Raw genomic sequence first — 14,320 nt, 5'->3', positions numbered from 1 at the left:
GGATTTTTCCGTCTGAAACCCGGACACCCATAATTTATAATATTAAATTACTGCAACATAATATTAAAACGATAAAACTGAATCTTTTATTAATTATTTATTATTAATTATCATTAATAATATCAATATAATGACTACTACAATATTATTATTGTATCATTGATCCCGACCGACGCCCTGGACGCTCTGACAATACCCTGTACGCGGATATATTTGGCAGATTAAATAATGTTAGTTCTACGCGCTTAAAAACCGGATTACTTTAAAAAATCCCCCCGGACGTCCCCGGATGCTAACGAAATTAGGACAAATCCGGGGAAAACCGGACGGATGGCAGCCCTAGGGAGGGTCAATTCTGTATCTTACAATACAGCGGAAATGCTAAAAGTGAGCGGCTTTGTGTCGCCTTTTAAGGGGACGGATGGAAAGAGATCCAGCTAAGCTATTCACTTTCAACATTTTTACAATAGTGTAAGATACAGAATTGATCCCCGGGAGACCGATTTGATCGCGCCCCAGGGGTTCAATTCTGTATCCTACAATATGTTGGAAATGTTAAAAGTGAGCGGCTTCGTCTACGTAGTGTAAGATACAGAATTGACCTCCAGGGGCCCAATCGTGAATCTTTTTCTCTAGCGTCAACTCGTGAAAAGTGAAGAATTTGATTGAAAAATGTTAAACTCGCCAATGAAATTTTCTCACTTTTCACTGGTTCACGCTAGAGAAAAGGATTCATGATCGAGCCTCGGAACTGTTCATGGCACACATTGGTCCTCGTATACTTTCGCCAGATTACACGTTTTACAACTAAAATGAGGTAATACGTAAAGGTTCGGACACACGACAAAACTTAAGCGGTAAGATTCACGAGAATGGCAGTCGTCAGCAAAATCGTCAGCAGCAAAACCTAAGCAATGCTGAAAATTCCGACTGGCTGACGTTCTCAGATCTTGAGGTTTACTGCTCAGGTTTTTTCGTGTATTTCCAGCTTGACTGGAAACGTCGAGAGGCGAGGGAGAAACGCTCCACGCACGGCCCTGGGGACTCGGCGCGGCGCGCATGCGCGAGGAACGCTGCCTGTTTGGCAACAACGCGGCTCTCTCTCTCCACGGCGCTCAGTTCTGAGATCACGAGACGGTAGGGACCACGTTCGTGTCGCGTGGCCACGAGACGCGTCCGTCGTACGATCGAACGAGGTGGCGAGGCGCTTTCCACTCGGGTTTCCCCAGCGACGACGGCAGGAAGGAAGATCGGCCCGAGGTTTCGCGGGTGTTTTTTCTGACGCGGTGAAAGGCGCGGGACAAAGTAGAACGCGGGTTAGAAAGTCGGACGAGTCGCGGGAGCGAGCGCCACCCGAGACAGCGAGAGCGAGAGAGAGACGGACGAGGTGGGTGGGGGAAGCAGCGACCAAAGTGCGGGGGCCCAGCTGTTCTCCGTGGTAGGAAAGGAGGAGTGGGGGGAGGCTCACGCCGAATATACGCGTCGACGGTAGCGAGCGAGCGAGAGAGAACGTCGGCGACTCGAGTGGTGTGTGCGGAAGCCGCGGCAACGTGCGCGCCGAGAATCGAGGATACGGCGAAGGTCACGCGAGAAAGTTGGAGGTCGCGCGCGCTTTTGGCGATCGAGAGGGCCCGGGCGCGGAGAGCAGCGCGAGCGAATCGTCGCGCGTCGACTCGAGGATATAGCGGCGTTTCTCCAGTCGCCACCCGTTAGAATCCCGCGGCGCTCGCGGTACCGTCGTCGCCGCGATTCGGGGCAACCGAGAGAGCGGTACTGTTTTCTTCGCGAGAGAACGGAGCGACGCGAGAGGAAAGACCCGGCTCGGAGAGAGAGAGAGAGAGAGATAGAGAAAGGGAGAGAAATGTGGCGTCCCACGAGCAGAAGCACCCAGATGGAGGAACGTGTTACAGAGGTCGACAAGAAGCAGCGGCGGTGGAAGTGCGACAACGACAACAACGACGGCGGCGGCGGCAAGTACGACGAGGACGAGACGGGCAACGTCGACTCCGGATTCCTGTCGGGCGGCAATCTGCAGTTCAGCGGCGAGATCAGCGGCGACTCGGGACTGCTGCATTCGTCCGGGGTGGAACGGTGGGGGGCGGGGAAGGGGGAGCGGGAGAAGCGGGCCAGCGGGCTGGCGCCCGAGGCGACGGCGACATCGACATCGTCATCGGCGGCCTCGACGGTGGTGGCGGAGGAGTTCGCCGATGAGGAGCCAATGAGGGCGATCGACAGCGGCGTGGACCTCGACCTCACCGAGACCCTGAGCCAGCTCAGTCTCAAGCAGGTCAGCCTGAACCGGCTCGCCGCCAAGGGCGGCAAACTCATCTGCGCGGAGCCGACGACCCCGTCCCCCGAGCTGCTGCTGCCCGTCAGTCTCGCGCGGACCGACGAGGACGATGCGACGTTCGAGCAGCGGGCGAGCGACGAGGAGCCGTGGCAGCTGTACTACGCGCAGGACGACGACGGTGACACGTGAGTGTGACGATCGATCGCCCTGCTTTCCCCCGTTTCGAGTAGCGACACGTCCCGCGCGTCCACGTGGGCCGCGAAGCGACTTCATCGCTGAAGGTTGTCCCGTCAGGTGTTTCGCATCATCAATTTATTTATCGGCTGCGCTCCGCGGAAAAAGAGCTGCTTCGCGACACTTGTAAAATTCGCAAATTTGATTCGAGTACGCTCTTGGACTCTGCCACGTTTGAAAGCACGCGCCGATCTATTTATCTCACCTCAGCTTTTAGCCGGGAAGTGGACGACTTGGTTTACAAAAGGTTCTTGTCTTTCTTCGCTTGCTGAGGCTAGTGATTTTTCCTACTGGAGTTGCTTACGAGAGCCAATCAGGATGCAAAGTTTTCGATTAGGTGACTTAAGGCTAAATCATGATTGGCTCACGCAAGTAATCCAGTAGGAAAAATAATGTCGCGTGCCGTTGGCTTTAGTTTGCGCTTACTTGCACCTACGTTTGTACATTTTTAATCCTGTTCTAAATAAATTCCTCTTCGACATCACAAGCGTACGCCAGTCGGGCTCAAGATTTTTACAGCAGTTGGAGAGCAACTTTTTCCGCTGAACGCGGCCATTGTGGCATTTATAGCGGCGTTCGCGAGTTGCGCGCTAAAAACTGTCAATAGCGTGCCGTTCTGTCGCCGTCGACGGCGCACGTGGCAGCCCGAGCGGAAAGTCACGCGAATACTCCTACGCGCGGCGAACGCGTCAATCCTTTGGGCCTCGGGCGGATGCGTGGGTGACGTTGTTTTCCTTCAGCCGAGCGACATCCTCAGCTGCTCGATCGTGAATTTTTTCCTCTAGCGTGAACTCGTGAGAAGTAAAAAATTTTATTGACCATAATGTTGAATTTGTCAATGAAATTTCTTACGAGTTGACGCTGTGGGAAAAGATTCGTGTTCGAGGCCCGGAGCCGAATGGGTCGTCGAATGTCTCGCGCGTCAAAATTAAATTGGAGAAACTACACGGCGATGCCGTTTGGATAATCGAGACAAGCTGATCACTTCTCGGCGCTCCAACGTTCTCGATGATCGCGACTTTATTAACCCTTTGCACTCCTATGTCGAGTGTGACTCGACATCAGTTTTTATCTCAGGGGCTTCTTTGTCGAGTCTCGCTCGACATTTTTTTAAGTCCAAACCAATAGATGAAAATAGCTGAATAATTCATAATTCGGACTGCAAAGGGTTAACCCGAGTAGAAATAAAATCGTGCATGCCTTATGTATGGTCAGGACCCGATAGGGAGGAAGTAAGGAATGCCCTAATAAGGAATCCCTGACATGTGCCTGATCCGGTACGCCTGATTCCCTCATAGAATTTGATAAACGTTAACCTGAATATATAGCATTAGTACCACTCACTGCTGCGACGTGGCGACCGCGCGTTAGTCTTTCTCGTAAGTAAAAATCATCCCGTATTAGTATGAGAGGCGAGTCGATATGATGCAACAGCGAGTTGTCTGGATCATGGATAAACTTCAATAATCTGAATATACTTTTGATGACTATGCAATTTAACACAATTTAAAAATTAGTTTACAAAATTGAATTTTTTAATAGGAAGCCTACTGATGCCCCCCCCCCCTATTAGAAATTGCAAGGTGCAACGAAGTCATGAGGTCTTGATAATTATTAAAATTATTAGGGCTCTCAGGGCTGCCTGATGAGTGCCTGACCAGGCATCCCTATTAGGTCCCTACCAGGACCCTACTAAAATTTCTGCTCGGTTCTCTTCTCGCCTCGCGTCTATCGTCTTCGCAAGTCGAGGATCCGTTATCCCGCGATCCTGTTAACAGCTGCGGGGCCGGAGCGAGTCCGCGATCAACGAGTCCAGGGTCGAACGCTGTGCCGTTTGCTATGCTAATGCGCGCTCGGATACTATAGACTTATATACTAGACTGCGTCATCCCTATGGACGCGCTGTCCTAAACATTAGAGTGCAGACATATCAAGACCAATGTTGGAGACAAGATATGTTGCCGAATAATGGCCGAACTTAGGCGTCTAAACTTTGGCTATGCGATAATGGATCAAACAATGGCCACGTTGCCTACCTCAGCAAACCCTACATGGGGAGAAAACAAACAACTTAGACAGAGACACGTTGACTCACAATCAGTTCAGCTCTTCCTCTCTTTCTAAGTTTTACGACCGACGCCTCTTACGGATGGTCTAGTATTTAAGTCTATGACCGATACGCGACTGGAGATAATCGAGAGCAGATCTCGGCGTGCGAGTCCAAGTTTGAGATGCATTCACTGAGGAAAATGTCCGTGTTTCCGATGGGATATTAACCACCATTTTTCTGATTAAGTTTTCCGATTAAATTATAGACACGTTCGATGAGATTTAGTCGAAAAACTGATTCTTCATCGGATCTACAATTTAATTTAGTAAATCCGTTTGCTAATATGTAATTGGTTATCCGATTAAATAGGCTAGGATATTTTTCTCGGTGCTCCAATTCCTCATTAGTGAGTCATTGTCGCGACCTGTTCTCTTTTCCTTGCCGTTTGCCTTTTTACCGGCACGGCACATGGCAATTTGAGCGCATATCATTATAACGTAACATCGACGTCTATGCAGATGGAAGTGACCTATACGTACGTTTGACGTGCGCTTAGGTGACTCGCTCGGGCTCGTTGACCGTTTCAATGAAACGAGTTTCATTCTTCGATAAGGATCGCCTTTCGGGAATTTAGATGAGCCGCGGCAACGACGATAAATCGCGCGCTGACGCACGTTTCGGAAAAAAAGAGAGCTGCAACACTTGTGACGGAGGAGACGAGCCGAGAAAACATTTTGCGTCGAAGATGCTAACGAATGCGTCCGCGAATTAAATATTAACGGATAGGCACACTCCGACGTTAAGAATTAATAATTAATAATGCCACGAGCGCGGCCGCGACGCTCCCCACTGTCCTCTCTTCTTACGTAACGTTGCTTTTTGTTTCATCAGGCAACTGCACCTGGCGATCGTGCAGGGCTTCACGGAGGCCGCGCTCTCTTTGATAAGGATGGCCCCTGACCCGTGCCTCCTGAACACCATGAACGACGACTGGCAATCGCCCCTGCACCTGGCAGTGTTGACTCACCAGCCCCTCATCGTCAGGCAACTGATCCTGGCCGGCGCGGATCCAGCCCTGAGGAACTTCCGCGGGAACACGGCCCTCCACCTGGCCTGCATGAACGGAGATCTCGCTTGCGCGAAGGCCCTCGCCGACCCGTTATCCACGGCGGAGAGGAACCAGCTGATGCCGGGACGGACGGTGCCAGCCTTACCTCAGAATCTGGAGCAACGTAATTACAGCGGTGAGCACGCAATAAACTTTGATCTTTTCCTTGTTTTGGAGAGGGACGTCAGTTTGACGAGAGGCGGATAAAGTGCGACCAGAAACGAGAGTAGCGTTATTTCGGCAAAATTGGAAAGGAACCATCGGGGCGAAGCGACGTTCGCAGGCACCGAATGTTAGCCAAACGCAATTACTATGAGACTGTATTTTACCAGCCGAGATTGATTTTTCCTGCGCGGTCGCGGCAGCTATTTGGAAGCTCGCAGCATAATTGCCGCTAATGACCGTAACGTTAATGCGAGAAAAGACGATCCACGTCCGTGACACAAAGGACGCCGAGGTGGCAGCGGAAAATCCCTCCTTTTACCGCGCAGAATAAGTCATATTGTAAGACTCGCGTAGCGATGATGTTACGATCCACGGACACGTGGAACTGCGCGGGTTTCCTATGATTTCATCGAGACAGTCATATGTTCTCGACGCTCACGTTTGGAAGTTCCATCGTCTCGGAACATTCCTTTCGAGAGAAAGAAAAAAAAAGAATATGCGAAACCTATCGAGGTAATTTGAATTTGAAAAATTTCATGGTATACCGGGTGTCCCGCAATCATTTATTACGTTTTAGAGCCTCCTCTCGCAATATTGGTACGCAAATAAACTGTTCAAACTATAAACGGAGAAAAGTAAACGCGAACCTCTGGCGTAATAAAAAAATCGAGAGATGATAAAACATATCTTAGCGAGAGCTCGTGAATTACAGAAGCTTTTCTAATTAATATTATAGCCAGTTGTATCGAATAATGTTACTTGTCTGTAATATGTTTTGCTGTTTCCGTGGGAGCCAGTTTCACAAACGTCGGTTAACTGCTAACCAAAGGTTAATTGATTCTCTTCTTAGATAATAATACCTGGTTTCGCCAACGTCGCTTAATCTTAAGCTTAGTTTAATTTGTTCTTTGACTCTTTCCAACTGTTACTTTAGAAAGAGACACACACGAATTAAACTAAGATTGAAATTAGGCGACGTTTGGTGAAACCGGACCTAGTTTTCATCAACGTCGCTTAACAAGCTTAGTTTAATTCGTTCTTTGTCTCTTTTCAACTGTTACTTTAGAAAGAGACACACACGAATTAAACTAAGATTAAAGTTAGGCGACGTTTGGTAAAACTGGGCCTAAAGTCTAAGGCCAGGTTTGGTAAAACTGGGCCTAAAGTCTAAGGCCAGGTTTGGTAAAACTGGACCTAAAGTCTAAGGCCTAATTAAAATTAAAGTTAGGCGACATTTGGTGAAACTGGGCCTTAATAACGAAAACCGGACAATGTTTACCGAATGATCCACCACTGAACATCGACCTCGTCGAGTCGAGACACGGTAGGTTGATTGCGCGCTATCAGCGTCTTCGTGTACTTGTTGCTACTGCGATTGTAGACGATGGGGACAACGTGATCTCCATATCTGGTGTGACGCGTCGTCTGCATAAAATTTTACACGCGACAAATTTGTTGACTCATTAAGTGCCCCGCTCCGGGTGGCTTTCAATGAGCATATTTACTCGATGCTCGCCGATAATAACGCGGTCACTCGCGATCGATAACGGTTGCACACACGCCTGTACCTTACCCGGGGAATTCCTGCCGCTGTGACGAAAATTCGCGCTCAGATAAACAATAGCCTCGACCTAGACTAAAAGTTACACGATAAAACCGCGATTCTGCGGGTTTCGTCATTGCGTCAACTACGAAAGGTAGCTGAAGACACTTGAAAACAGGCCGGGGAAAAAAGATCGGCGTAAACGCACAAATCTTTTCCTTAAACACAAATTCGAAGGAGTAACTTATTGAGAGCCGCGACAGGATGTTAGTGTCTGAATAACTTTATTATAAATTACCCTGGCTGAGGTAATATTTTTCGCAACAAATTTATGATAAAGTTATTCATCCTGTCATACTAACATCCTGTCACGGCTCTTAGTCCTTTATTCCTTCGAATTTGTGTTAATTTATCACACGTCAGCCTTATGAATTTTATTAATTTATAAATTCTTACTTTACATTCGTCCCTTACGTTGCTATATAAAAATTAGTAATTTTATCTAACACAAAATTTCCAAATTTGGGTCAAAATTACCCTTCACTAGACTTCATTATGAAATATTATGCAATTCCAAATTTTGGGATAATATTTCAATATAATTATGTTTATTAACAATAGTAATTCCTAATATGACCATTTTTGAAATTTAATACATACGAGATTTCTTATATGAAAGGATTCAAGGAGAATCCTTCCCCCCCCTTCTATATGTCCTCTTTCTAAACTGGAGATCACGCTGGAGCACAGAGAGGAAGCTAGAGAGAGAGATAAAAGAAAGAGAGAGGAGGAGAAAATCGCTCCGGCCGGCAGCGGTCGTTCGTCGCAAAATGTTGGATTTTTTAAAAGCTTGGAAATCCCGCGTGTAACGTCATCGGCGTGTATATATTCCGCCGCAGATTCGCACGACGCGCATAGCGCACGCACGTGCGGGGCCAATTATGGCGTAAGCGATCGTTCCGGATCGGTTCGCATTCAATTGACCGAGACCGAGACGACGAAATTGCCTGTCCACGAGTGCGCGCGTATACGCTAGATAAGTCGGGGCGCGCTCGTCTAAGCTGACGTTTGAGGATCGATGAGTAAGAAAAGTTACGTTCCCAGTACGGATTCCGCGGCCGAGAGAAATCACTGATTCACTCGGGATAATCGCGCGCTAAAGTCCACTCATTATTTTCCTTGAAAACAAATTGAACGATCAAAATTGAATTGATCGCGAGCGATACGTTCGGGCAAAGTAAGAAGCGGACAATTGGGCGCGATAACGATCTCGGCTGGAATTGGATAAAACTGTTTACGAATAAGTAATGTCGATTACGACGTCACTTGTCGACGGCGACGCGGGCGGCTGCTTCTCACCTGGGTGTCCACCATGGAAATTTCCATGGTTCAATTATTAATTGTTCAATTATCTCCTACGCTGAGAAAAATGCTTCGATTGTATCGACAAGACATGTACGATAGAATGTACTTTGGTTGAACCAAACAGAATTTCTAGTTAGCGCGATTAGGGCTCGATATTGCATAACCAGAAGTTTGCTAGACTTCACTACGCATCTGGCAAATCCTGAAGGAATTCTGATTCGTCCATCTTCTAACAGACGACCGGCTGAACCTGCCAGATTTTTAATTAATGCAGCCAGATTGTTTTCAGTGTAGATTTCTATTATGTTGTCTGGAGGAAACGGAATAATTCCGATCGCAATCCAGTCCGAACGTTTCCGCGATTGGTATTTCCTGATCTGCAGTGTGCTCGGTTGCATATACATTGTCGGCAAATTTTTTTTAAGCGCTTCGAATTACTTATATAATAAAATCGAATGTTTCTAGGCGCAAGGAAGCAGATTGTAGCTCGCGTATTGCTTAAAACTAGGACGCGATTTTGAGGGGACGCGGCCTGTCTATGATGGAACGAAGTACGCCTGACGAACCGGAGCGGAATGCTCTCGCGTGCGCGATGGAATTCGGCGTGGTGCTTGCGTGCGCGCGCTCGTTACATTACGCGGCGCGTCGCGACGCCGCCAGAGACGGAGGAGGGCACGGCCAGATGTATTCGATATTTAAAAATACCTGCGGCACTATTTGCGTGCCGCGCGCTACTCGTGGCCCCCGTCCGGCCCCGCCTCGCCCGAGGCCGAGCACGCTCGGGAAACCCCACAGCGGCGTCGCCGCCAGTGGTTTCCGTCGGACTTTCACCCTTAAAAGATCGATCCTCCGTGCCGGGTCCTAATGACACCGTTGGGACCACGTTGCGTCCCGCGCTCCAGATTTCGAACGCAGCCGCGCGGCGACTCGACAATGTCCTGCCGTTGCGTAATGACAACGCGTACCGTTTAAACATCGTGGATCCAAGCTGAGAACCCCGCGGACACTTGAAACTCTTTCAGTGTCGCCGCGATCGACCGGCGGCGCGAGACGGTACGTGTCCCCGCGCGGCCGCACTCGCGAATATTTGCGGCGCGCTGCCCCTCGATGGGCGTTTATTTCCGTCATTTGGAGGCAAGAACGCGATATCGACGCGACGCGCGTAGTTATGCCACGTCGAATTCCGCCGGTGCGACCGGCATAATGCGGTGCAGTTAATTTTAGCAGTTACTTTGATCGGCGCGAGCCTAGTTTGGACCGCGGGACTCCAGCCAAAGCTCCGACGACAATGATTCACCGCGCGTCTTCCTAGTTCTATCTATATCTCATCGCGAGTCGAGACATGTGACTCGGTCGTATCATTCCGACGTGCGTGCTCGCGTCCCTCCCAGTCCCCGGGGAGCTTGCATCGGGAGAGACGCAATCGCGGAGAAATAAATCTAGATCTGGATTGTCGTACGCCAAGAACTCGGCGATACGAGCTTTCCATTCCGAGACATAAAACATAGGAATAAATAAATGTGGAGTAGCCGAATGTTATCGTGCTCGTCCCTCGAGTTTAGAATTAATTTTCGGCCTGGTATCTTTCATTGAGACTCTCTAGCTTGTAAATTTCAAGAGTACGTTGTCGTTGATTATTTATTGCATGACACGGTTGCTTTTCTTGTTCCAGGCGAAATGTGCTTGCACGTGGCAGCCGCCAGTGGATACGTGGACCTGGTGCGACTCCTACTGCGCTCAGGCGCCGATCTCAAGGCGAAGGAGGGTCTGGCGGGATACACGGCGCTTCATCTCGCGGTGGAACGACAGTATCGGTCGTTGTTTGATTTCCTGGTGCCGGAATGCCAACGCGCGTCGTGTCTGAACGAGCAAACGTACAGCGGGACAACGGCCTATCAGTTGACCCTGAACATCAGGAGCGAGTTCGCTAGGAGGGCACGCAGGGAGCTGAAACGGCGCGGGGCGCATCCAGAGCCGCTGCCCGAACCGGATTCCGAGAGCAGCGAGGACGAGGAGACGACGAGGACGTCGTGGGCGGCGGATTACTTGCCCGCCATCGTCAACACGCAAAGCGCGGTTGGGGTGACTGTCTAAACTAGCCATCGATATCTAATTTATCGATCAATTTGGGCGCTAATAATTTTCGAATGAGAAGATGAAAAGATACTGCGCGTACATACTGCACACACAATGGAGTGCGTAAAACATATCTGAAATCACGTCTGTGATGTCATTTTAGTTTATCAGTCGAATTGATACAATCGTAGAATTGTGTGCAATAAAATTTCCCAGAGGAAATGATCAAAACTGTCTCGTATTTTGTACTCTCTATAAGCTAAATAATGTTTGATAAGCGTATCTCTTGAGTTTTAACACGTTTGCGAAATTATTTCACTTAATGAGACAAATTTAAACGAACAGTTATTACTCGCAACAATTAGGTATATCAAATTAAACAAAGCATTTCGCAGAAATTAATTTGCGGCTAGAATTTTATGGCGCGCTGGACGACGTTGTGTTAATATAGTAAATTTATCGAGACAAATAATTAGAGAGTAAAATTGTTCAAATTTATAAGGAAACTGCGTCTGACGATAACGATACTTGGCTGTAAACATCGCACGAGTAAAAAAGTCAGCGTAGCTTCGAAGCGCCTATGACGTCATCTTAATCTGCTGGGTGGATTAAGATCTATAGTAAAAAAATTAAAGAATTACCAGTTAAGTAGATAAGGAGTAGAATTTCTCGAGATTAGCTTCAATGTGTATTAAATGTAATGCGCGATCATAGAGATATGTCTCTTGAGAGCCGCCGAGTATTACTATCGTAATACAATTATAGACTGTATACGCTTTTCGAGTCGAATTCTTACCGGCAGCAATGTGAGGGACGAACGACGAACGAGTAAACGGGGACGCGTGGAGAATCGAAGATCTCAGAAACGAACTTATACGCGATTAACGAAACATTCAACTACGAACGAAGCGACGACACGTAGACGCGGCTTGTCTTAGCGGGTCGTTCGTCTTTCCCCTAGCAATCTATCGCAGCGGACAGACATGCAGCATCCCGAGACGTGAAGAGTGTTCCAAAAAAAGGCTGTACAAATAATACAAATGTATATTTTAACGTGAGTGTTCTTACGATGTTCGCCGGAGGAGAGTCTGTGAGTGTGTGAGAGAAGGTGCGACCGCGCGCCGGAGCGCATGTTGACGCTGAAAGTGGAATACTTGCGCTTATCTAACGCGATATTTCGTGGTGTAAATGGAAGATTAGGCCAGCGTCCGCGTCCAATGACAACAATACGAACAATACTCGTGAGAAAGGGTCTTGTTATAGATCGTAAGTCATAGGGTAAAGACGAAGTCAGTCCGTGGAGCGGAATATCTGTTAGAACGAAGATAAATAATCGAATTCACATTCTTACATGCGACTCGCGCAGTCGCGCGCAATGTATATGTATTTATATATCATTTATATATCGGAAAGGAGGATCCAGGACGATGCGATGTTTGTCAACGATGAGCATTAATCGGGTGGAATGTTCACTGTAATAGCACATAATTGCTTCCATCGATATACAACTTCATCTCTTTGTGTATATAGACATTTTCCGTTAGAATTATAAGTATAGTACATCATTCTGCCGCGGTAATATTAATAGTAACAACGACGAGATGACGATATCATTATTGTTATATTCGTATAATTACAAACTATAATTATTTTTAATAAAAAAACATTACAATGAATCTAGTGTTTATCATTTTCCCTTCGCTTTGTTCTATAATAGATATTAGTCCCTCTGGAGAGACAGAGGTTTTGCTCTCCACCTTACTGTTCTCTTTCCTTTGGAAGAAATTTAAAGTCAGATAATTCAACAACTGAATCATTGCCCGATGAGCAAAGAGTCTGGGTTTAATTCTCGATCTTTGCCACCTCGCTAAGTTGAAAGAACACTTTAATTTTCATTCTACAGATATCTTAATTGACATTTAAAAAATAGAATAGCTAGATAATAGTGACGTAAAAGTGTTCTGCTGTACGAAATAAATTCAACAGCGTATACCAGTTTTAAATAAAGAATAATTCAATGAAGCGATAGGCTTTGATTAATGAGAACAAAATAAAAAGATGATGTGAGAAACTTAACACTGCTGATCTTAACGTAATAAAAACAATTTTTCATTTAGTCTAACACAAAGTATTAATTTGCTACGAAAATAAAATTAAGTTAAACGTGGTGGCAAAGACCTGTAAAGTCGGGAAGAGATTTTATCTTGTTGGTTATTACTTAAAAATCGGATTTCTCATAGGAGGAAGTCGCTCCTCCTATTAATTGATCTTTGTCACGTAATCATGTACGTGTAGAATGAAAATGTCATCGTGCCGATTAAAAATGCGGAAGCTTCTCGAGCGGGTGACCTTAGAGAACAGACAGAGGTGTTTCTCCTCCTTCATTTATTAAAAAGATGTCCTCCCCCCCCTCCCAACGGTCGCAAGCATAACGGGATTATTGGAGGCGACGCGGTTAAACCCGACGTAAAAATCTGGAGCAAGGACCGAGCGATGAGTGTTATTTCGAGTTTTCCCGCAAGTTTGTAACGGTCTAAGCATTTCAAGGCGCTCGCAGACTTATCTCTCTTTCAGAGAATCCGAGCCGCGGAGAAAGAGGGAAAGTACGCGCGCGGTTTCCTAGTACTTAGGCACTGGCGAACCCCGAGTTATCTCCGACAATGCAAACGTAATAATGTGCGAGATGTCGCACTTTTTACGAGGCGTCCCGGGTGGCACACGGGAAAACCAAGAGATTCTTTTTGAATTCCCGAATTACGAAATGAATTCTCTCTCCGTCTCATTTCCATCTTAAAAACATTGCTAAGAGATCAAAGGGATTTCGCTTCTATACAATCAATTTTCCTTCGGATAGGAAATCTTTGTATTCAGAATAATTTTCATGCACTTTCAGAAGTCAACAGGCTACAACTTCTATGGAATACCGCTTGGACTAGCGGAAATTCTCTTTAGTTTATTTCCGACAGATTACGGCGATTTATACGGGATTTAAAAGAGCGAATCTTTTTTAAATTCATATGACGATCGTATGCATGCGCTATTTGGGGCGCTGCCACCGGCAGGAAATCCCACGTCCACATTCTACTTTCCATGCAACATTTTCGTAGGAGATTAATGGAACGGACTGAATGTCGAGGTACCAAAACGTATCCCGATTCTCCGAGGCGAGCGCGATGTATTTTGATATTCAAAAGTACGGAAGTGGTAGGCATCGACGATGCCTTTGGCCCTGCCTGAGGTCGATGGGTTTTCCCCATCCCTACTTCGCGCTTTCGTATTTGTAGTACCGCTAAAGGCATCGTCGTGCACCGTCCGCTGGAGGGGACAAGCGCGCAGGCGCCGCGCTGTCAGATCTCAGTAGCGTATATATTTCATTATTGCAACAAGCGGTGCCCAGTGAGAAGTAATGTCGAATCGACGTCAATTGGACGGCGTCGATGTCGATCCCTAAAGCCCGTATCAGACTCCCGACTCTGAGGCTGGCATTAC

General features: G+C 47.2%; 1 protein-coding gene across 1 annotated transcript; it reads left to right on the top strand.

The window, feature by feature from the left end:
• Nucleotides 1-957: 957 nt before the first annotated feature.
• LOC105568391 (NF-kappa-B inhibitor cactus-like) lies at nucleotides 958-12,507 on the top strand. The gene is made up of 3 exons (XM_012024031.1): nucleotides 958-2,475; nucleotides 5,466-5,818; nucleotides 10,428-12,507. Exons 1-3 carry the CDS (start codon nucleotides 1,862-1,864, stop codon nucleotides 10,847-10,849), a joined length of 1,389 nt encoding a protein of 462 aa, XP_011879421.1. The 5' UTR covers nucleotides 958-1,861; the 3' UTR covers nucleotides 10,850-12,507.
• The last annotated feature ends 1,813 nt before the right edge of the window (nucleotides 12,508-14,320 follow it).

The sequence above is a fragment of the Vollenhovia emeryi genome, unplaced genomic scaffold (genome assembly GCF_000949405.1).
Source record: "Vollenhovia emeryi isolate VEMERY1.0 unplaced genomic scaffold, V.emery_V1.0 DF939129.1, whole genome shotgun sequence".
Taxonomy (NCBI): domain Eukaryota; kingdom Metazoa; phylum Arthropoda; class Insecta; order Hymenoptera; family Formicidae; genus Vollenhovia; species Vollenhovia emeryi.
Note: the sequence above shows the minus strand (reverse complement) of the source record. Positions and strands in the feature narration are given on the sequence as shown.